We start from the raw sequence: 23,899 nt of genomic DNA, 5'->3' as shown, positions 1-23,899 counted from the left end.
GTTACACGAGCATTCTCTTTTGTGCTGATTAAATTACTTGAAAGTCACAGACTGTAAACACAAGGGTAAACTCGTTATCATAAACAGCTCGACTATTTTGTATTGCAAAAATTACATTACATTTGTCCTTCCACCAATTCCTTTTTTTTTTTTTTTTTACTTTAAGCCTTCTTATGATCTCATGAAATGACTTTTCTCTTAAACATGTTTCAGAGAATCTTGTCAAAAATGTAAAAACAGCCAACCAGGATGAAATGAAGCGCAACGTGCCTGATCAAGACGGCATCAGTGAGGCTGACAAAATGGCCGCCGAGCTGACTGCTGTCATTAGCCACTTCATGCACACAGTTAGTAATAAAAAGAAAAGAAAAAAAGACTCTAAATTATTAATCTAACAATACAAATTGACAAAATTTCTGTACAGGTGTGTGAGTTCAAGCGGAGTGTAAACAACATGTCTGTCAGCACAGAAGACCAGCAAACGGTAAATGGCGATCCGAATACAAACGGTTGTCTTACGTGGTGTTAAATGGGATTATTATTTTTTTTTTTTTGGTAGATGTTTAGGAGCTTGATGGAAGCGCAAGATCAGTTGGAAAGAAAATACATGAGCAAGAAAGAAGAGCACCGAGCTCTGGAGATGCAGAATTATCTGGGCCTGTGCAGAAACGTCGGAACATTCGACCCGAACAGGTAAAATGGACTCATCTCCATTTGTGCACGTCGTACTCACGTGATTTGTTTGTTTTCATGCGTGCAGGCTGGTGGAAGGGGACATATTTAGGGTGGGGATGCAGCTGGAGGACATTAAGGAGATGATCGAGAAAAATAAGCGCCAGCTGGGCACCCCGCCTCCCTTATCAAGAACTCCAACGAACGAGCTGTCAGTGAAGGCATCACCTCCACCATCACTGCATGAGGTGACGCACTTTTGATTGACTTAAGCTGGATTTTACACACAAAAAAGTTAATTTTTATTTATATTTTAATTTTAAAATTAATTTTTCGTTATTTCTCATGTATAATTAATACCTTTAAAAACATTTTTTTTCCCACCTGCTGTTAACTGAAGATGACATCATCAAGTAGGTAATGATCGGCTGTTACCTACTTCCTCAGCACAGGTGATGTCATCTTTAGTCGACAGCAAGTGGGAAAATTAGTTTATTAATTATTAATCATAAAAAAATAATGACGTTATCACATTAACTATAGATAAAATATCATCTTATGCTGTTAAAAATGGCTCAATGAGCCAAGCATCCCTTTAAAGCCACAGTGTAATCTTTAGCACCATCTAGTGGTGAACTAATAATAACTTTTACAACTCACTATTGATTTCATTAATGTGCACAAAAAAAAGTTCTATCACATCAACGTACTTTAAAAATATATATAATCATATGTCTAGTAATCGCTAATTATATTACATGCTGGAGTCTCACCTTACAAGAAGATGATGTTTTGCCGCCATCTTCCTATGGACGCCCAAAGGACAACTTATCGAACGTAGTTAGGCCTTGCTGGTGCTCGCATCGTCGAGTGTCGGACCCATTCGGTCGCGGAGTCCCGTGATTTGGGCTCCCGTCACTTGTCACCTTCTGCTTTGCTCTCGCAAGTTTTAACTAGATTTTTTTTAATAGCCTCTCCCGCTAGCCGCTTTTGTTAGCCACTCCAACCTATGGCTCCGACTAACCTGGTCACCGAGATGCTCGTTAGCTCACGCAAGATAAGAATTGTTGGTAGGCTTGCGGAGTGTGGTCTCTCTAAGCCGCCGTAGTGTGCGTGCTTCTAACTGCTATGGCAACATCTAGTGGCCACTTATTTCACACTGTTCCTTTAATGGAGGAATAAATGTCTTACCCCAATTAGTCGCTTGGTTTTCTCTGCAGTTAAGTTACCCATATATGAGTATTATTTATCATACTATTTTTAAAGAGAGCATGATATAGTATTTCATTTTTCATCCAAAGGTCACTTTGCAGTACAGTACAATATTCCAGTTTAAAACCCTGGAGAACCCACGGGGTCAAATTTGGCCCCTATAAATTCTGCTACTCAAATAACAAAGACCTTTTTTTTTCCAGCAGTGATTTTGTCCCTGTGTTCTTGTTTCCATTTGCCAAAGTGTGTTTGTACATTCAAAATCCAGTTCTAAAATGCAACAAATAAAAAAATATATATTGTTCAATGTAGCTGTTTATTTGATTGATTATTTTCTTAAATTCTAAATAGTTTACTGACAGTTTTTGCTAGTCAGATTTTTCGCAATGATACCCCTAAATCCCAAAAGGGTCAAATTTCACCCTGATCCTAAATTAGGGTTAAAATTTGAAAAAACATATATTTTGGTGTTCAGTGAATTTATAGCAGTCATTTAATGTATAATTCATAATTTTCCAAAGAAGAAAATGGTTCTTGGGTTCTCCAGGGTTAAGAGAAAAAGAAAAAAAAATTGTATTTTGTTCACCAGTCCAGCACACTTATTTTTATTTTATTCCGTGGCTGGTTTATTAATTCATATTTGAGAGTGTTGGCTTTGTGGATAAAAGTGCGACAACTTTGCGACTGTGTCTCATGTTTCAGGGGTCAAGTGCAAGTTTGACCGCTGAATGTTTTAGAACGGAGGCAAAGACTAAGGAACAAAAGGAAGATGAGAGCGGTAAAAATGATGGATTCGAGGAAAGCAGCGAGCTCACAAGCAATGACTCAATGCAAGTCATCAACAGGTGAGGATGTTTTCTCATAAATTATTCATTGATTTAAAAAAAAAACATGTTTTTTAATAATCATGATGACAAAGGATCATTAGTTCTATTCTTCTGCTAAATAAATCTATGCACTCCCTTTTGCCTCAAATGCCCAAATCCACAATTAAAAGACGACCAATTACAAAATCAGCAGAATTCCTACCGTTCATTTAAACAACTAATTGATTAACATGCTCATCTCAAGGCAAAAACAAAAAAAAAGCATAGCAAACTGGTATACAGAAGCGACTGTGTGCCATCACTACTTATTTTCCTCTTCCTGCAGGCTGCAGATTGTGTTTCAAGTTGCAGTGCCGGTGTTTGGTTGCATTGCGCTCAGTTTGAGAGTGTTTGGGATTGTGCGCAGGTTTCGTTTTTGCCCAGAGGGACCTCCGGTTGCTGAAGATGAGGAGAATCGTGACGAAGAGAAAGAATCTGCCACTTTGGAGGGAAGAGCTAGCAGTGACATTTGGAGTGGAATCAGCGGCAAATGGACATCGGGAAGGTCAGTGTTGTTTTTTTTTATTATGGATGCATGACATTTATTTGTAACATTAACAAATATTCTTGCTGCAGCGGCACACAAGATGGCGTTCTAAAGCAAGAATGTGATGTCGATGTGGGTGTCTCCGCTTACGCTGCTGATGCGCAATCATCAATACCACAGGTCAAGTCGAATGTTCTTTGCTTATTTTTATTTTTTATTTTTATTTTTTATTTTTTATTAAGTCCACGTGGGTAACATACTGGTAACTTACTGGTTTTGCCTCTGTGTGCAGGCGGCTGCATGCAGGGAGACAGACAGTGGATTTGGGAGCTCCTACTTGAATCAATCCAATGGAATATTGCCGCTTAATTCTTCCATAGATCGGTACAAGGAATTATCACTGGCATCCATTTTCTTAACCGCTTGTCCTCACAAGGGTCGCGGGAAGTGCTGGAGCCTATCCCAGCTGGCTTCGGGCAGTAGGCGGGGTACACCCTGAACTGGTTGCCAGCCAATCGCAGGGCACACAGAGACGAACAAACTGACATACATTTACAAGCTAAATTCTAAAATTTGTTCCATGAAATTGTATTAATTTCAATTCTCTTCATTTTGTAGTGTTTCTCTTGGCTGCACTTATTACTGTAGGGTGTTTGCTAGATTTTTTGTTTCGTTTTTGCCCGATCAAATTTCCAAATATTATGTACAGTGGAACCTCGGAGTTTGAACGTCTCAGAACTCGTACAATTCGGACTTCCACTCAAAAAAATCGGAGTAAAAAATACCTCGGAGTTTGAACTTGTTTTCGGAGTTCAGACACCGAAGCAAAGCAAGCTAAACCGAAATATACCTTGAAAACGGAAAGCCGAGTGAAGTCGAGTAATGCAGAATGCTCACGTTGCGGTAGTTGAGACGATGCACTGCTCATTTCCAGTCAGAGCGTGAATACTCCCGAAGGTGCTCCATACTCGCGAGTGCATTTAGATTTTTCCACGACAATTTTCTTCGCCATGGGCCCAAAGAAAGACAACAGTGGCAGCAAGGGAAAACATACGAACCACAGTGGAATTAGGAAGGAGATTATTGCGCAGTTGTAACTACCGTGACTACTTCTGTAAATACCCCCCCCCCCCCCCCCCTTTAGCTGGTCAACAACGTGCCTGACGTTAAATAACGCACGCAAGGGCCGCTTAGTAGTCCAGCTCAATGTAAAATACACAAACTCTGTACGGAACTATAGCTAGCATTAACATTAGCATTTATCATCCACTGATGCCATCACACCACAACAAAAAAGGTAAGGTATTTTTTTTATTGTTTAAATATTGTACTGTACTGTAAATGTAAAAAAAAAAAACATAAATAGAAATTAAAATATGAATTTTATGTTTTTGGAGCTTGGGAACTGATTAATTGCATTTACATTATTTCCTATGGGAAAATTTTGGGGGGAGGTTGAACAATTCGGACTTTGAACACTTCGCAAAGAGGTTTGATGATCATTTATGAAACCAACTCTTTATGTTTAACAATTCACATTTGACCATCAATAATAGCTCCTGCAATTTTGCACGACGGCGTATTAGGGCCACATATAATTTAATTATAAATTTTTTTGATTATTAAATTTTATTTATTTTTTAGATGGGGGTAATATTATGAGAAAAAACATGTATATTTGCGACATTATAAAGTGGCATATTTGCAAAAATGTTTTTATATATTTGTGACATTATAAAGTGGCAAATTTACGAGAAAAAAAATCACAAATTTACGAGAAATAAACTTGCAAATTTGTGAGGGAAAAAAACTCAGAAACTTGCGAGAAAAAAGAAATAGCTTGGGTCTCAAGATAGACCCCTGGGGTACACCAAAGGTCAGACAAACTGTCTCCCATTACTGATAACATCTTAACCAGGTGGTGGAACCCTTCTATAAATAAAACTAAGCGAAAGAGACTGAATGGGACAGAGAACAAGCAGCACCGGATAAACTTGCGATTGTTACAAAACTACAGTTTTCTTTACATTCAACCCTTGCTGGCACTGCAGCCAACATGAGTAATGCTGCGATTGCGAGATTACAAGTACACTGTTAAAGCTGTGGTTGTTTTTCCCCCTCAATGCTTTTATCAATAAAAATGAGTTGCTCATTCTTCTCATAATAATTGATCGTGAACTATTCCAGATGACACCACATGTAATTTTCACCTATAACCCTTCCCCAGATTTCCCAGTGATGGCCTTCGTACTTCAGACAGCGAAGGCTCCTCCCTTCACCTGCTGACAACTATCCATCCAAAGGACGAAAGCAGCCGTCGGCAGAAGTCGCCGGTCCAAGCGCAGCCTGGAAGTTCGGCAGCCACAGTCGAACAATGGGTGCAAAATAGCATGAAAAAGTCGTCTCTCAACTTGCAGGGTGAGTTCATCCTTCATTCTCATCAGTGCAATGAAGTAAATCTTTGTCATCCACGACCTGAGCAGGTCCTGATGCAAAAAATCACTATGCCTCTGAACCAATCCTGAGCCCTGTGATGGATGCAGAGCAGAAAGAACGACACCGGTGCTCTTGTAATAGGTCAATACCGACAAATGCCTCTTCATTTTTTAATTTTTTTTTTTACCAGATTCCCAAGTCAACACATCTGTGATGTGTTTGTGTGTCCAGTGAGGCTATCCTGGCCTTGGAGGTAGAGGTGTCCAGACTGAAGAAGGACTTGGGAGAAGGTCTAGTCCAGTTGCCTCACCTGGCAAGGAAGATGGATTACCTGGCCTCCAAATACAGGCAAGATCGTCAGGAGCGTCGGTCCAAGGCCAAAGGCACGACCCACCGCAGGCCAGACAGGTTGGAGGACCCGATGCGTGAGGCGAAATAAAACCCCGCAAATGAACGCCATCTTTTTCAACTATAGCTTGCGGAAGTCAGCAGGCAGCAGACAAAGCCTGAGCAGTTCCAGCTCGAGTCAGTTTCGACTGGAAGACTGGATTTCAACAGATCTGGAACCCGGCAAGAGCAAAGGTTGGCCTCACATTCACCCATTCATGCACACATTCACACACACCAGTGGTCGGCTGCTGCCGTGTTGGGCACTGCCAGGTCCACTGGGAGCAAATCGGGGTTCAGTGTCTTGCTCAAAGACACTTCGACCAGGGGTGGTCACCAGGGGTGAAGATCCAACCCACAACCTCACGGATGGGAGACGAGCACTCTACCACTGAGCCATGCCGCCCCGTTGAAACACAAGTCCCTTAGTATTTTATGCTTAGTATTTTATGAGAGATAAATGACAGTGAGAGAGGGAAAGAGAGAGTGGGAGGGGGGGGGAGAAAGAAAGAGGGATATAAATGACAGGGAGAAAGGGAGATCGACAGATGTACGTATATAAATAACAGCCAGAGAAAGAGACAGAGAGAGAGAGAGAGAGACAATAATAGAAAAATGTGATTAATCACGATTAATTATAGAGTACTGTGTGATTAATGAATTCACTTGGTTAAACATTGTTAATCACCTAAAAGCAAGAGAGAGCGGGAGAGAGAGAGGTATATAAACGACAGAGAGAGAGATAAATGACAGTGAGAGAGGGAGATAGGAAGAGAGAGCGGGAGAGAGAGAGAGAGAGAGAATAGTAGTAGAAAAATGTGATTAATCACGATTAATTATACTTATATAGTACTGTGTGTTTTTTTTATTCACTTAGTTAAACATTGTTAATCACCTAAAATCAAGAGAGAGACAGAGGTATATAAATGACAGAGGGGGGAGAGAGAGAGGAAGAGAGACAGAAAGAGAGAGAGGGGGACAGAGAGAGATGAAAGAGATAAATAGAGATAGGGGGAGAGAGAGAGAGAGAGAATCCACATATAGATCATGTGATAATTTCCTATTAATGCTGCCTCTTAACGCTTGACTTCTGAATATTTTACAATGAGCACTTATGTTAAAAATAATAATAACAATATTGCATTTACCGTACTGTTTATGTTTCTTCCACCAGAGGCCACCACGGATGGCCCAAACGCCAAAGACAGACATCTTCTCCTCGCACCTCAGCCCTCCCAAAGACCACTGCTGCAGGTCAGCTATGGCTCCTCTTGCAGTCTACCTGCCAGGTGAATACACAAACACAACATCATTTCCCATGCAAAAATTCCACATTCAACTTTCTTGTCACACTCAGCTACAAAGTGAAGGAAGCAGCGCCGCACGCCACCAATCACCGCAAGCGTTCCACCCAATCAGACACAGCGCTGCTGCCCAGCGACGTGTACTTTCAGCAAACACTGCCCCCTGTCTTCCAACGGCATCGTAGCAGGACGGCAAGCAAGGTGGTCTTTCCCTCAAATACTCAACCTACTCTTACATTACGAACACCACATGTTTATTTCCTCCTTTTCAAGGAAGAGGAGATGAACAGGACCCTGGACCAAGCCATTGAGGCGGCCCGCAGCATGAAGAGGACAACGGATCGCATGGCCAAGAGGCTGACGGCGGACCTGGCCAAAGCTCAACTTGGCCCGCAGGGGAATGTGCAACATTCGGCCGCGAGGGTGCAAGAAACGTTGCGTGGCTTCACACAAAAAGAGTATACAATCACTAGAGACCGTTTCGTTTCTTATAGTACATCATTGGACTGAACTGACTGTTTGGAACACCATTGGGATGATCTGGAATCGAGATTGGAGACATAAGTGCTTTGTAATCTCATTAAAATCCACTCAGACAACCAAAATCTTAGTGAAGTTCTGTACAGAAAAAGGTTAGCAGTTACACAGTAGTTGGTTGCTGTTAGCAGGACAACTCCTTTATTCATTCATATTTTCACCCTGTGTAGTTGTCATGGTCATGTGTCCCAATATTTTGGTATAATTATATATATTTTTAAAAACACATTAACAATATAATGAAAAATATAGTAACTATTATTATATTTTAGGTAATTGTGTTTCTGCTAATGCTACAATATATAGCAATATAAAATGTTTGTTGTTGTTTTTATATGTTTTGTCTTTTGAATGATTAGATTGATCTAACCTTGTTTTAAACTAAATGGTGAGATTGAATCTGAATAACAACTTTTGATGCTACACTAGACTGAAAAAAATTGAATAGTTTAACTCTCTCAGAGATCACCTATTTTACACACCAAAATTACTGGTTGAGCAGCCAGCACACCGCTCATCTTGTGTTAGCACTAGCATAAATCTAAACAGAAAAGTACATTGCTCGACTAAAAACGTGGTTTTCATCCACCTGTTTTTATTTGAATTTTCAAGATGTGCGACAAAGAAACTGAATGGAAACGCCAGAAATTCGAAAAAAGGCCCAAATTTCGCAAAAATACAAATAAAAGATTTTACGCTTGGAGGGGGTGTTTTTTGAAGCGTATCAAAAAAAGGAAAATGGAAACAGGTTTTGCGGATAAGCGACTACAAGACCGGATATACGTCGCAAATTTTGACCGATTCTACGTCACACGCACGTTTGTAGTCACAATAAATAGCGGATGATAAAGTAAGATATGTTTGGGGAGACGAAGAAATACGATTATTTTTAAGATTAAATAAATAACATGAATGCAATTTTAGATGGCTTTATTAACATCAGCTCTCAATGTAACGACACACTTCACTTACATGCGGGAGGGAAGCCAACAGGACAAACTACTTCCGTTCAGTCCGTCAAAACCAACATTCCCACCTGGAACTGCGAAACGTCCCAAAGTTCCGTCACTACAACGTCATCTCGCGGCGCATATTCACTAAAGAAGAGAGAGAAAACTGAGAAAATGTCATTACAATGAATCTAAAAGCTGCAATTACAAATTTCATTCATGATAACAAATCTTGAGCCTTTGGAATCAATCTTATGCTCCTATTTGGCAAATTGTATTTGCATAAAATAAGGATTTCCAAATCCCTTCTGAATTTTCATATATTTCTTGCAGAATTTGATTTGTACATGAATTCCTTGAAGTTGACAAGAAACAAGAAAAGTACTTCTACATTGAAAATCCTTAGTGAATTATTTTAAATTGACCTCAATTGAATTTTTTTTTTTTTAAATTGTGCCTGCTTTTCTTTATTGTTTAGTTTTGGGTTTTGTCTTTTATGTCAAATTGTTGTTAGATTTTTTTTTCAATAAGTGTGAATGTTAATAAGCAAAGATAGAAACTTTGAATTGATGTTGATTGTTAAAAGCAGAGTTTCAATAAAATAAAAAAAAAAATAAAAAAAGAAGAGCGGGTGGAAACGGGCATAAGTCGCATGTCCGTTTTGCGCATTTTCACAAAATTCGCATAAAAATTTGTATGGAAATCTGACGTATATACACATTAAAATTGCGCAACTATTATGTTTATTTATAGACGTATGTTTTAGTTAAGTTGTATGTTAAGTTAAATACATATGTATGGGAAACCCAGTAGCAGAAAAAGAATCAATCCGAATTGTCCCCTACTTAAAATAGCTTCGAAAGGCGACTATTTTATACTTTCAAATCGGCTCCCTCATGAGATGAATTCATTATTTTCTCAATGTTTTTCTGCTTCCCGATAGTTTATCATCCGATGCCGACAATCCGCCACAGGGCTAAAGCCATAAACAATTAATCAAATGGAAAAAAAAATAGGTCAGAATAACATTACAGGAAAATCCCAGTGTGCCAAACGAGTATCAACTTTAGTTCTCGTCACTACGCCGCCGCCCTTTCAACGCTTTTCCGATGGCCGTCCCGCGGGCCTATCAGTACCTAACGTGTCCTCTTACCGGGTTTCTGTTGGCTTGCTTTGTGGATCCGACACTGACTGGCAAAGCTTGTTGGTGCTGGGATGTGTTCAGTGTTGGTATCAAGTTCTGCTGTTGTTCCGACAGGGTATCGGGAAAGCTAATTTATTCAAACATGCCTGAATGGTTCCTCCTGATTGTTTAGGACAAGAGACACCGTTTTTGATGTTTACCAACCTTAACCTGGGGACACACTGGCAGGAGTGACTTTTTTATCATGCCAAGTATTATACAATACACCTGCTGCTTCATGCAGGTGTATCTACACCTGCACTGTATAACGAGACGGAAGACAAAAGTGGTATCAAATATTGTGACTTCATAAAGGAAGAAAATACCCCTTTTATTTAGGTATTCATTTAAGTAAATTGTCAATAAAATAAAAATAAATTAAGTTTTTTGGGTTAAAAAAACCTTATGGAATTGAAATGTTCAATCGAATTATATTGTTCAGGTGAAGAAAAAAAAAGGCGTTTTTTATTTTTGTATTTAATTTTTTTTTCTTTTCTTCCTGGAGAGCTCAGTATTGTTCATTCGGTAATTTTACCGATTTGACATGTCATCATCATTGCTCTCCTTTTTTCTTTTAAAACATTTAAACTGCATCTGCTTCAACTAGTTGTGGTCTTTACTACAGGTGCTTTACACGCACTCGGACTTATGCACCTGGATTTGAATGCTGTGGCCAGAAGGTGTGTACCGTGAATGGCAGACTTAAGTCGTGCTTTTTCTCTCTTACACGTATGGGAGAATATGGCCCTATATGAAGTTACACTTACACAAAGGAAACAAATAGGTTACATAAGCACAAAAATCACGGAATCCCCAGGAGTGGCAATGATGAACGTCAACATTCCCGGCTTCAAATCATCATCGCAATATGAGTGTGTCACAAAAAGTGTGGGAGGGGGGGACAGATGTGTTTGAATGAAAAACAGCTGTTGCCAATTTCAAATTGAGGCCAATTTGAAATCTGGTTGGTTGAAGAACGAGTCCCATGGATAATATAGTTTAAGTTATGTAGGCCAGCACTGCTGATTCTGATTCTGATTCTGGGCAGATTACATTGACATGGCAACATCTTGAGGCTGAAATGTGATTGGACACAAACAATATATTCTAAATAAATTATTTATTGAGCCTAACATATTTGTTTTTGGACTGCGGGAGAATAGACAAACTGCACACAGAAAAGCCTGAGCTGGGATTCAAACCCTGTCCTTCTTGACTGTGTAGCAGACATGTTAACCACGACCGCACTGTGCTGTAATTTACTGTAATTGTTGAACTCAAACTGTCATTAACTGTATTTTTCTTAATATACATTCCAATCTACGAAAGATGAGCTTCCATCGCTCACTCGGAAAGGCCACCCAAGCGCCCCCCAAGGGGAGGAGTTTCAGCCCCCGGGGGCTCTTTGGTAATTTGCAGAAACAATATCGCACCTGTCGGCTCATCTGAGGGAGCAAAAACGAGGAAGACGAGAGGGTTGTACGCTTCCTTCAAGTTTTTTAGAACGAAAAATAATAATAATTCATTCATCTTGCCTGCAGGCTTTGAAGAAAGTGTGCAGTTATGGCAACAAAATGGATGCTGATGCTGAAACTCTTGGTGACGATGACACAGGTAAGTCGTGATGCACAGATTGTCTCTTATTCACAGAGGTGATAAGAAATAAATTCAGGTGGCAGTACTTCACTTGAGTTTTCAGTTTTGGATTATTTTTGACTTCCATCATTTGAAAACATATCTGTACTTTCTTCTCCTTACTTTATCAAAACAGGGTTGATACTTTTTTCAACTTGCTCGGATGATTTTTAACATGATGTCAATGACGTCAATAAAGAGCGGAAAAGCCACAGGGACAACAGCAACATGGAGGAACGTGAGCCCGGAATTATTAACGACGACAGAAACAGATAAAAAAATTAAAAAAAAGCATGATATTCCTCATCCTGGGCCTTAGTTATGATCATTATTTGATTTTGTCATCTACAAGAATGATTTGTGGCTAATGTGTTGTCTTGTGCTAGCCTAAAATCCGCCAGGTTTGTGCTTTAAAAAAATCATTAGCTAATATAGCATTTGTGGTTGCTTAGCTCATAACGTTAGCAAAGAGCTAAAGCCAAAAGCTATGGGAACACAACCGACAAAAATACAATGTTGTTTTGCTAGCATTAAGAGCCAAGCCAACGCTAGCTAACTAATAACATACACCAGCTAGCTCTTATGTGCCAATTTACGTGAATTTTTTTTGCTTCTCGATACAAGCAATATTGTAAATAAAAGTGGGGAACTTCATACGGAGTGTAATGTATATAATTAACTGTAAAAAAAAACAACAACATTTATTTCCGTACTTAACATTTCATTCTGTACTTTCATACTTTTAAGTACAGGTGTCGAATGAGTACTTCTACTTTTACCAGTTATTTTGTACATAGAGTTAACATAACTAACAACTAATGAGAACGCTGACACACCAATTCACCAAGTTGTTTTCTCAACCGTGATATAAGGCCCGTTTTATGTGCACTTCAACAATATTACATTGCAGAGCGGTATGATTGTGAACACACAGGCTCTTTTGATTTTTACGGCTTTCATCGAGTGTGTGTGGTATGCACACCCGCCCCTCAACAGACAAATTCATTCAGACCTGAAAGAAATACCTGCGCTGAAATCTGTGTTGAGTGAAAGCAATGTGCAGCCTGCTGCTTCTTGTTCCCTCAGGATACAACAGCCATTGACCCCTGACCTTGGAATCATGTCCTTCAAATGTATAATATTGCAGTTTCATTCATTGATTACATTGTTTGTCGTTTTCAGATATGCAAAGCTGAAAATGGTAAAAACATTTTTTTTTTTGCATTTCTATATTCAATTTTCTTCGCTAAATGAAAATACGGTGATACCCTGACTTACAATATAAGAGATACATCAAAGCTCGACTGAAGAGATTATTTTTTTAAGGTACTGTAATGCCCTTAGATTTAGAGTGGGAGGAGCCAAAGGGGGATCCGCAGTCATCGATCGACTTGCGCTCAACTGTTTATTGAATTGGGACAAACAGTCAAACACACAAACACAAAATCAATACACTCGCAAGGAGCAGCTCTGCCTTCAGCTCGTGATGTCAGTCACTAAGCCACACCCCTTAAAGGCACACATCCAACACACAAATACTACACTATACACAGTAATTAAACTTCATAAACCAGCGTATTTCTTCAAAAAAAATTCTTTATTAAGATTAAGTTAAAAAAAAAAAAAGTGTCTGAAACAAATGAAACCTGTAAGTCAAGATACCACCGCATAAAATTGCCCCTCAGATTTTCCCTTGTGTAATCACACGTCATTATCTCGGATTCCTCCAGACGTGACTTTGTCCGTCTTCACGGTCACATCCAAAAGTATAACCATGCAGTGGACAGGATATGCCGGCGCCACCTCCTACAAGATTACGGCAACTCCCCGAAACTCTTCCGAGCGCTCGTTTTACGCTCAGTTCAGCCGTGACGTAACGATGGGCTCGATCAATTCTCTATCGCCAAACACGGTGTACGCCGTGCAACTACAGGCCATGGATGACGCTCTCAACGTGCTGAGCATTGCAGAGACTGAGGAAACAACAGGTCAGTAAACGCAGCAGCTCTTAGTTACCACATCCCGACCAGACAAAAAACCTGCAATCAACTGTGGTTACATCATCTTGCAAAGCTCTTTTCCAAAGGTCTTAGAGCCATGAGTGATGCAATACATAAAACGGTCTTGAGCTCACATTCTGTCCAACTGCATTAACGTCTTTGCATCCACCCTTAGCCCCCGACGTGCCCAGCATTGTGCAGGCCTACTCCAAGCACAGTGACAGCATCACTGTGGAGTTCACAGAGGTTGCCGGGGCAACCAGTTACACCCTGTTGCAGAGTGGTGATTTCTTCTCAGAAACCACAGTGAGCAGCTCCCCGGCCACTGTGGTGGGGCTTCAACCCTATACCAACTACAGGCTGAGCGTCATGTCAATCAACTCAGGAGGGCGGAGCCAACCGTCCCACCCTGTCAAGGCCAGAACAGGTAGTAGTAAGACATTGATTAATGTGTAGATGGTGATAATAAATGACCCCACTAGGCCCCGCCTCTTATAGGCACATGCATGTATTGTAGAAAGACACTACAATTCATATTTTTTGTATGTTTGCATTTTTGTTGTTATTCAGATATGTTTAAAATGTGTTTTAAATGTATTTATTTTTTACAGTGTTGCATATTCGCACCTATGGTGGGTTTGGTCCTGTTAGCTCTCCTGTAGTCAAAATTTCCAATCACTTTCACTCAGCAGGCTTGCACTTGACAAGCAATTGACCGAAGATGCAAATCTGTGTATGAAGTGTTGTTCCCATAGAACAATGACTTGTCTCACTCCGCTGGCCATAACAGTGTGCCGTTTCAATTCTCATTGTTATCGTCATGGAGTTCTTCAGCCTATGCAGAATGGTGGAAACTCTATCCACCCGATGTGATGCAGCGTTTTCATAAAATGTAAAGAGAAACCATGAGAACAAGGTGTTGTCCATTCCCCAGGGAGAACGCCGTGAAATCCAATCGCAGGGATGCGCGGTGTTGTACATCTTTTACAAAACAACATATTGTATTTGGTGCATCTTGATATATTTTGTCTTCAGTGGTGATGGCACCGCAGTTGACCACCTCCGCCCCTCATGATGACACCATCCTGGTCACGTGGTCCCCCGTTGAGTACGCCGTCCTCTACACGCTCTGCATCATCCAGCAGGGCTCCAGCACACGCCTCAAGGTCAACACCACTGACCACAACATGACCTTCGGTGACCTTGAGGCTGGGACAACTTACTGCATCAAGGGCGAAGCCTGGGACTCTGAAGGTCGCGCTGGTGACGACCTCACTGTGTGCCAGATCACACGTGAGAAGCACAGTTTTTACTTTGACGTCCAATCTTTACTTGGTCTGCAAAACCTCGACTTATGAGGTTAAGTTGTTCCAAGGACATGCTTATAACTCAAATCACTTGTATCTCAAATCTGTTTTCCTCTTCTTGATATTTTTATGCATCTTGGGAGTTACTTTAAAGCCCTTGCCTAGTGTTAGACCATTTATCAATTCCTTGTCACTCACTTTCTTAAGACCCAAGGTTAGAAAAAACTAATTACAAACAAATGCCAGATATGTGCAAAATACTACAAAAATATGAAAATATGAACACGAACCACAGTAGACTGACAGCAAGGTAACCATGTGAACTGGTGGCCAGATGTGACAGAATGCTCTGTTTTTATGAAGGGCATAAATCCTGTTAGAGGCGGGTTAGACCCGGTTTTGGTAATTTTGCAGACGAGCGCAGGCCGGTGGATCTGGGAAACAGAGTTTCAGGCATTGTGGGAGTCATCACAGCCAACTTTAATCATAGACAATCAAAAGAGCTCCTCTAATCCCTTTAAATGTGATGCGCTAGTCAAGCACTGCGGGCACATGGGGGTCCAAAACATAAATGCCGAGAAGTAGGTACTTGGAGACCCTCACTCCCTCCCAATCAAATTCACCTAAATTATATTAGACCAGTGGTCTACCCGATGCCAGCACTTAGGCTAGACATGGTCAGAGCAGGATTAAGTATCGATCCACTTTCTGCCATCAAATTGTCACAGGGGCACATTGGTAAACATGTGCAACAAGACTTGCGCTAGCATGAAAATGTGGTTCCACCAGCATGAGCACCCTGCTGCAGATACACCAAGAGTGAAGAATAAAAATCAACCAAGTGATCGGGACTCGTAAGTCAAGGCACCACTGCTGATATTAATGTTCCTTTGGTTTCTTGTTAAAGGTCCAGCAAGTCCAGATTTGGTCCACGTCCAGGTGACTCTGGGTGGCTCCCTCGGAATTCTTGTGCAATGGATGTCAGTACAAGGAGCTGAGGACTACCTTGCTTGGACCACAAATGGCCAAAACTGTACAAACGCAGTCAGTAACCACTGTTACATCAGTCCGGTGGGATGTGGTCAGAATCACTCTGTCTCTGTCACGGCTTTCAACTCTGCTGGACCCAGCTTACCCTCACCTGAAGCTGACTACATGACATGTGGGTCACCCTTGCCTAGTTGCCACTATACAGTACCGACAAAATATTGACTATAACCAAAATGACTTTTGTTCCCGATTCCCTTTCCTTCCATGTGTTAGACCCGTGTCCCCCAGACAACATCTGGGTGGAGGAAGCCCAAGCTGACAACTGCTCAGTCATGTGGGATGAGGTGCCGGTAGTAGAGTTCTACATAGCTTTCATAAAACGGGACGACGGTATTGAGAAGTCGTGTAACACCACCGGAACCAGCTGCCACTTCCTGTGCGTGTGCAGCTATACCTACCTCACCAGCGTCTTCCCCTACAACCAGGCTGGCTCCAGTCCCTTTGCACACGTGCAGAACTACACCACCAGTAGGAAAGATCACGCCGATAGAAATTCACAAACATGAAAATAATTGCTTTTATTTGACCCATCATGAATAATTTCCAACTATTTTCTTCTGTTCTCTATCCTCTCCTGCTAGTTCCATGCTGCCCAGAAGGTGTTTCTGTAAAGTCTGTTTCTACAGAGACCCTGGAGATCACGTGGCTACCGGTCAAAGGGTCAGAGCTTTACCAAACGACAGCAAAGCAGGTTGACGAAGTCATCCGCTGTAACGACACGGCGCCGGTGTGCGCGCTGTCAGATTTGAGGTGTAACCGTGTTTATAACGTGGTGGTCGCGTCGTGTAGCGAGCTACGAGGGTGCAACGGCACTTGCCTGCCACACACGCACCAGACAGGTAACGATCATGAGACAGTGGCACCGTTGAGGCGCTGTTGTCTTATTGTGTCAATGCTGAGAGCCCAGTGTCACGATAACAGACTACAGGAAGTTTTCGAGAAAATGTATCATTTTTCCTCTGCACTAACTAGTTCATTGAGCGCAATTTGTAACCTCGAGGGCGGTCGGCAGGCACTGTCATAAACCGAGGACGCCCTGTAGTTCGACATTGACTTGTGGAACGGATTTGACTAAGAACACCAATGTCCTGTCTATCTGCAGCTCCGTGTTCGCCAGAGATTCTGAATATGACGCAGTTCAACCAGTCCTCATACCGAGTCCTATTCAGCACCCCAAATAGCCAAAATACAGATTACAAAATCATTGCCATTGGGCGCTCTGATACACACACTTGCCATGGAAGAAACACTTCCTGTGAGCTTACGCAGTTGCCCTGCGGTTCAACGTACGAGGTCACGGCCGTGGCCTCCACGTCTGCAGGACGGAGTCTACCCGGATACAGTAACATTTTAGAAACAGGTACTTCATGAGTATTCGTCACCCAAATCTAACAATACATTCATGTCATTTCATTGAATCATCACATTGTGTCTCTCCAAGGTCCTTGTTGTCCCGCCTCTCTGAATGTCACCCAGGTCACGCAGGCCATGACCAACGTGACCTGGTCAGTCGGCCGTGGAGCTCGCTCTTACGTCGCCACGCTGACTTCGTCGCACGGACATGCTAAGTGTCACACTATGGACGTCCATTGCTTGATGGGCTGTATCAGCTGCGGTACCAACTACAGCGTCAACCTGGAAGCCATCAGCAGCACCGGACACAGGTCCGAGTGCAAATATCACGGCTTCTCATCAAGTGAGGACCGCAACATAGTGGATAGTCTCTTCAGCAAAGGGAGTACAGTGGTACCTTGGAGTTTCAACACACCGTAATTCGTTCCTGTGAAGTGTTCAAAGTTCGATTTGTTCAACATCAGAAAAAAAAATTCCCGTAGGAAATCATGTAAATGCAATTAATCCGTTCTCGTCTTATGCATTCGGCATCGCTCGGCTTGACTCGTTTACCCATTCAAGGTATGTTCGGCTTTGCTTGGGTGTTCGGGCTCCGAAAATGAGGTCAAAATCCGAGGCAATTTTTCTCACAAATTTTCGGGTCGAAGTCCGATTTGACGTTCGAACTCCAAGGTTCCACTGTATTTATATTCTCATCAGCGGCATACATTGGGCTCTAGTTTTGGAGATGCCCTGATTTTCTTAGATGAAAAAGAAAATATAAAGGAAGGATGAGGGGAAAAAGCAAATCCCAAGCTTTACCCCCTAACTTATCTGCTCCCAAAAACGTATAAATACGTTCTATTTTAAATGTTTTAAGTGTCCCAAAGATGCATTTATACGTGCATTTTTTTTAATGCTAGTTCATACAGAAGGCTTTGATGCAACCTCTCAACTGCAGAGAACGGTTGAAGAAATTGTAGTTATTACAAAAACGGCCAGCAGGTGGCAGCAGAGCAAAACATAGATCAACCAGGGCCATGTTGAAAAAAAGCTGATTTACCCACAGTTCTAAACAAATTTGTGAATAATGATGAAACTTAGCTTTTTTCCTGATGAAAAAAGAGACTCTAATCTTTCTTTTGGTAGGTTCATGTTTTTATAGCAATAGAACACAATATTCTGTGGGCCTTGCAAAATCAGTCAAAATCTGACAAAAACAAGAGTACTCACACTTTGTATAGTAAAAGTACAGATCATTTGCTGAGACTACTAAGAGTAGAAGTGCTAATTCAACTCAAATGTTCCCCTTCCCACCACTGCCTATAATAGAAAATACTAAATTTAGTGGCTCTTCCATATTGATGCCAAGCTTATCCATTAGTAGCCACACATCACTGGCACACCTAATCAGCCTTCAACGACACAACCCTAATTTTCTCTTCCTCCTACAGGCGCCTGCTGCCCGACCAATGTCAAACTGCATCGCTGGGCAAACAACTCCCTAAGGGTGTACTGGCACTCCTCATGGACACCTCAGATCCAGGAGCACACGGTGGAGCTGTACGGGACAGCCGCCAACTACACCTGCCTCGCGGCTGCCAACGCCACATACTGCGACATCCAGGAGGAAAGCTGCGGGGATGTCTACAAGGTGGTGGCGGCGCCAGTTGGACCAAGTGGAGCCAAAGTCAACTTTTGTCAGCAGAGGACATACTCGGGTCAGTCGGATCGTACAGTACATGGACAGCTACATTAAGAAAAAGGAATAACTACTTTAATAAAGACTTTTTTTGTATGGAGTGATAGGAGTGCCAAAATTCATAGGAAATGCAAAAACAATCAATAAGAGAACAATCATTAAAAGAGAATATTTCTCAATGTTTTCCCCGTTGTGCTTTTGCTTATTCCGTTTTGTTATCGCATGTACTTGAATGCTTCGCGTCTCGGAAAAACAAATGCCCCGCCGATAGTAATGGCCTTGGGTGGAGCATTTGTTTTTCCGGTTGTGTGATGTCTGACTTTGCTTTTGGAAAAGCAAAAAGCCCCGCCCCTAATCGTCCAGCCTTACTAGTTGATACCCGACCACGCGATTCCCGACTACGTGTATGTTTAGTGACCGCAAGTAGGATCATAACAGGAAGTAGACGCGCCAACACGCGTCCACGTCTGCATTAGTCAGTGCTGATATTTCTCCAAAACGTTCCATGACATCTTCCACCAACCTCAAAAGATAGCCTGTTGGGAATGTTTCCTCCACATACTGAGCAATTGCTAATAATTCTCATTGAACACCTCTTCGAAATTCCTCCACGTCGGTTTCTTTCTCATTTGGAAATATTCTCTTTTATTTGATTGCCTTTGTATTTCCTGTTAATCTTGGCACTCCTGTGACACCATATTTTTTGCGCTATTGAGTTGAGTAAATAGAAAAGAGAACTTTGACATTTGCTGACAAGATGTCCATTTTCTATAGAGTGTTGTGGAGTAGGCCTTTTCCTCCTCGTGTTTGTTTTCTTTCGGGTAGTGAGAATGTTGGTTATCCGAATGCAGGCTGTGGAGATCGATGAACAGTTAATTGGAAGCTTTTATTTCTACAGAATATTCCGGGCACAAGTGAGTTCCAGACAATGGCTGCAGCCTCTCACAAATGCCAAGATTACAGTTACTTACAACGTTCTTATACTATCTTGAAGAGAGAGAGTTTCATCCTGACAAAGACATGTTCATATGTACTGCAAAATCAAAGCTTTTATTTCTACAGAATATTCCGGGTACAAGCGAGTTCCCAGACAATGGTGGCAGCCTCTTGCAAGTGCCCCGATTACAGACACTTACAACCTTCTTATACTATCTTGAAGGGCGGTACCACAAAGCCCCCAGCAAACAGCCCACCCGGAGTTCACCGGACATGAGATGAGACTTTAAAGACATCACACTAACACATTGACTTCAACCACAGACAATGGCCCATTGTTGTGGAAATAGAGGAGGCCCCCCAGCCACGACGGCACCTAGCAGAAATCGCGACAACGCTCACAAATAACACATCCACAGATAAAAGCATCTACTGAGGAAATAAGGAAATTAAAACAGTTATGACTAAATCTGGGCAGAAAAACCCTCTTCAAGAGCTTATTGCCATTAAGGTGGCGAGTGATCTGGTAAGCACGGGTGAAAACATACAAGCTTTGTTTTTGCCTATTCTTTGAATCTAAAAAAAAAACGGATTAATCGATTATCATTTAAAAAACTATTATTTGGCAAAATGATCAACAGATTAATCGATTATTAAATTAATTAGTTGCAGCCCTAATCTATACATATTAGCTATTGTATGAAATATGCACACACACAAAATTGACGCTAATATTTTTTTCTTTAACTGCAAATGAATATCGGCTTATGAATATCTTATCGGAATATCAGTTATCGGTCTCCTTGACTACTAATAATCGGTATCGGCCTTGAAAAAACAACAACATTGGTCTTTCACTAGTATGCATTTGTTGAGTACAGTTTAGCTGCTATCTCAAAATTACACATGTTCTTTCTAAACTCAAATTCATTGAACTTTTGTGTTCTTCTTAGTTCCCTGCCCAGGATTTAACGGCGGCATTGGTAAGTACTCCCCCCCCCCCCCCAGCTTACTCCATATTTTACTATCTGGCCTTTCAAATAACATACCGTCTCTCTTCAGTGATCTCTCGGGGAAGAAGAAGCATTAAATAAAGCTTGGTAAGTTTCATATGAGTCATCTTGGATGTAAGCCCGAGACAAATCTGAGATTTGTTGCATGCGTGAAAGCGATTGATAATAGCAGGACCAGGCCATTGTTTTGCCGCGCAACTTGACGCGCTCTTGTAACCGCATCACAGGCTCGCATTAAATAAAATGGCCGTGCCCATAGAAGTGTGGTAACAATGTAGGGGAGAACAAAAGCCGGAGAGAATCCGAATATTAGCAACTTCTTCCCGCATGACCTGTGGGACTCCAAGAGGAACTTGGCAGAGAGAGAGCGTAAACGTGACTCGGGTAAAAGAAGGTGCAATGGTGCTGAAGGAACGCGACACATCGTGTGTTTGGGCTGTAAGATAATAAGATGCTCGATGTATACACGGAGCCGCGTACAATGTGACGGTTATTGAGCATTGACGCACTTTCATGTTTGAATCCCTCAGGGAGTCTCTGAACAACACCGCGGAATGGAGGACGACTGTTTACATCCAGTTTGCACATCCAGTATACATGGATGAAATATTAGACCCCCGTTTAGGAATGTTAGAGCGCACGACTGCTGTTTTTGCATATATAAGTATGTTTTGATGATGTGTTTGTTGCAAAAATGATTAAAAAAAAGATCAACTAATTTGGAATCTTTTTGATTGATTGTCTAGATTAGAATTAAGTCGAGTGCAGGTTGAAGGTGCAATTTCCCCCAAATTGTCCTCCTCCATTGGTACACGGAGATTTGCTGGCAAGATTTGTATGAAGCCTCACTTCAATAATCACCCGCTAAGTCTCGGGCCGAAGTGACGTGCACTGTAAACAAAGCAAAGTTAGCCAAGGCTGTTTGGCTGGAAGCAGGATTTGGTCAAAATGACATTCATTTAAAAATCAAAAACAAAAGACGCCAGTTCTGAATCCTTTCATTGGTTGTTTTTCATTGGGTGCTGGTTTGTTTTTTTCCCACAATAATTGAAAAGAATAAAAAACAAAAAAAATTCAAATATTGCATGTACTATATTGTACTATACCGCATTTTTAATTATTTATGTGTATTTATTATTATGATGGTCTGTCAAAATATTGCTTGACACGAAATCTGTCGGCGCCAAAATAGGTTGGGGACAATTTGCATTAGGGGTGTGAATTGCCTCGTACCTGGCGATTCAATTTGTAACACAATTCATAGGTCACGATTCGATACCGATTAATCCCGATACGAATCTATAAATTGATTGTTGCTATTTATTTTATTTTTTTACTCAAATTTAGAAAATACTAATAAGTAAACTTGTAGATGTTCACTGTAATAAATGTACTTCAGGTTTATAACTGTGAGCCGCTGTATTTAATTAACAAACAGCTTAGAATCAGTTTCATGTTTGAACAGCACTGAAATCAAATATTCAGGCTTAATGTTCCATTAATATAACATTCTTCCATGCTTAAGGTGTGAATCCTAACCCTAAGTAAGACGTTTGTTGAATATTCACATAAAAAATTTATGTTTAAAAATCGATTCGGCCACATATTGAATCGATTCAAGAATTGCGTACTTTAATATCGCGATATATTGCCTAATCGATTTTTTTCCTAACACCCCTAGTTTGCATAGAGCAGAAAAGTAGATTGTCCAGCTGCACCACGGCATCGAAACTGATACTAGTTGACGACAGACCCGTGTAATGGAGTGTTTTGAGTGTGATCGACAAAACCAGCCAAATAAATAAATAAATAAATAAATGTTTGTTTTTATCCTCTATCCCTTCCCAAGCTTCTGCTTTAGCACACATAATTAGCCGGGGGACTTGAGCTAGGTTGTTATATCGTTAACTTTTCTACTTGCTATGGCCTTCCTTTTCTCTTGCGCTCTTGGCACACTTACTAGTTGAATCCAGTTAAGACGTGGAGGCACAAATCGTCACATGGGCAAAGAAAAAAAGAAAAGAAAAAATCCCTCCCATGAGTGGGCGTGGCTAAGATAGTACAAGGAAAAGCCACCATTTTGGATAACATTAGACCTCCTTTGGCAGAAAAGGCTCCACGGCCGTGTACTTGCACTTCTGGGCATCTATTAAATAGTACAACTGAGAATAAACAATCTTCTTAGTGAGCATGAAAGATAAACGGAGCGGCGAAAGTTCCCTTGGAACTTTTCAGTAGCCAATAAGCAAACCAGCACATGGTGGCGTAACCATAACTTCGACGGGAACGGGCCACACGACACAAATTGGCTGCGTACGTTTATGTAACCTCAGGATGGGAGCGGTATCAATGCAGAAATGGAAACTCCCCAGCAGAAAAGCCACACAAGCACAAAAGAACATGAAAAGACAACCATAACCACTAAGACACCGTGCTGCCCCGCATGCTGAAAATCTTCAAGCAAATCCTGAGATATGTCCTTCGGTAGTTTGTAAATCTCATTCCCCTCCAAATGGAAGGTGCAAACATGAAACAAGGTCAACTGGTGACGTGGGTCGCTGGTGCCTGCGGATGTGATCAAGTTGCTCGACGTGGTTCCCATTTCCATTCCGCTTTGATACTTTCCGCGGGTTCGGTCGTGACAAATGACAATGAAGCATCATCTTGCCGAACACAATCTGACTGTCGATCCTTCTGAGGTGTCTTGATACGGATCTGGTCAATTCTGTACATGACACTACGCTACACTTTGAAAAACGCGGCATAGTTGTTCGTTAGGGATGCACCAAAATGAAAATTTTAGGCCGGAACCAAAAACGGAAAAGGAAAAATAAACCCCCAAAAAATTATGCCAATTTTGACTATCATTGCATTTATTATTTTTAATCAA

General features: G+C 41.3%; 3 protein-coding genes across 4 annotated transcripts in view; 2 read left to right on the top strand and 1 right to left on the bottom strand.

The window, feature by feature from the left end:
- gpsm2 (G protein signaling modulator 2) overlaps window positions 1-23,899 on the bottom strand; it is a 94,574-nt gene that overhangs the window by 25,751 nt on the left and 44,924 nt on the right. The window contains exons 1-2 of one of the 2 annotated variants that reach the window (XM_077555959.1): window positions 8,874-8,951; window positions 7,209-7,342 (exon numbers count right to left, since the gene is read on the bottom strand). The gene's annotated coding sequence lies outside the window, so the exon portion shown is untranslated. Of the gene's footprint in view, window positions 1-7,208; window positions 7,343-8,873; window positions 8,952-23,899 lie in introns of those variants that run through there. The other variant, XM_077555958.1, reaches the window with a different exon arrangement.
- aknad1 (AKNA domain containing 1) lies at window positions 320-8,441 on the top strand. Its single transcript, XM_077555962.1, has 14 exons — window positions 320-484; window positions 560-693; window positions 761-920; window positions 2,587-2,729; window positions 3,118-3,255; window positions 3,327-3,417; window positions 3,530-3,621; window positions 5,465-5,655; window positions 5,721-5,814; window positions 5,905-6,081; window positions 6,149-6,255; window positions 7,235-7,349; window positions 7,418-7,565; window positions 7,638-8,441. Exons 1-14 carry the CDS (start codon window positions 455-457, stop codon window positions 7,872-7,874), a joined length of 1,857 nt encoding a protein of 618 aa, XP_077412088.1. The 5' UTR covers window positions 320-454; the 3' UTR covers window positions 7,875-8,441.
- Window positions 13,429-21,090, top strand: LOC144044390 (fibronectin type III domain-containing protein 7-like). The gene is made up of 11 exons (XM_077558770.1): window positions 13,429-13,657; window positions 13,845-14,096; window positions 14,705-14,962; window positions 15,884-16,138; window positions 16,240-16,494; window positions 16,608-16,865; window positions 17,129-17,386; window positions 17,468-17,722; window positions 18,813-19,079; window positions 20,950-20,979; window positions 21,059-21,090. The coding sequence occupies exons 1-11, from the start codon at window positions 13,444-13,446 to the stop codon at window positions 21,088-21,090; spliced, it is 2,334 nt and encodes a 777-aa protein (XP_077414896.1). The 5' UTR covers window positions 13,429-13,443.

This window comes from Vanacampus margaritifer, chromosome 2 (assembly GCF_051991255.1).
Source record: "Vanacampus margaritifer isolate UIUO_Vmar chromosome 2, RoL_Vmar_1.0, whole genome shotgun sequence".
In the NCBI taxonomy this organism is placed as follows: Eukaryota; Metazoa; Chordata; class Actinopteri; order Syngnathiformes; family Syngnathidae; genus Vanacampus; species Vanacampus margaritifer.
Note: the sequence above shows the minus strand (reverse complement) of the source record. Positions and strands in the feature narration are given on the sequence as shown.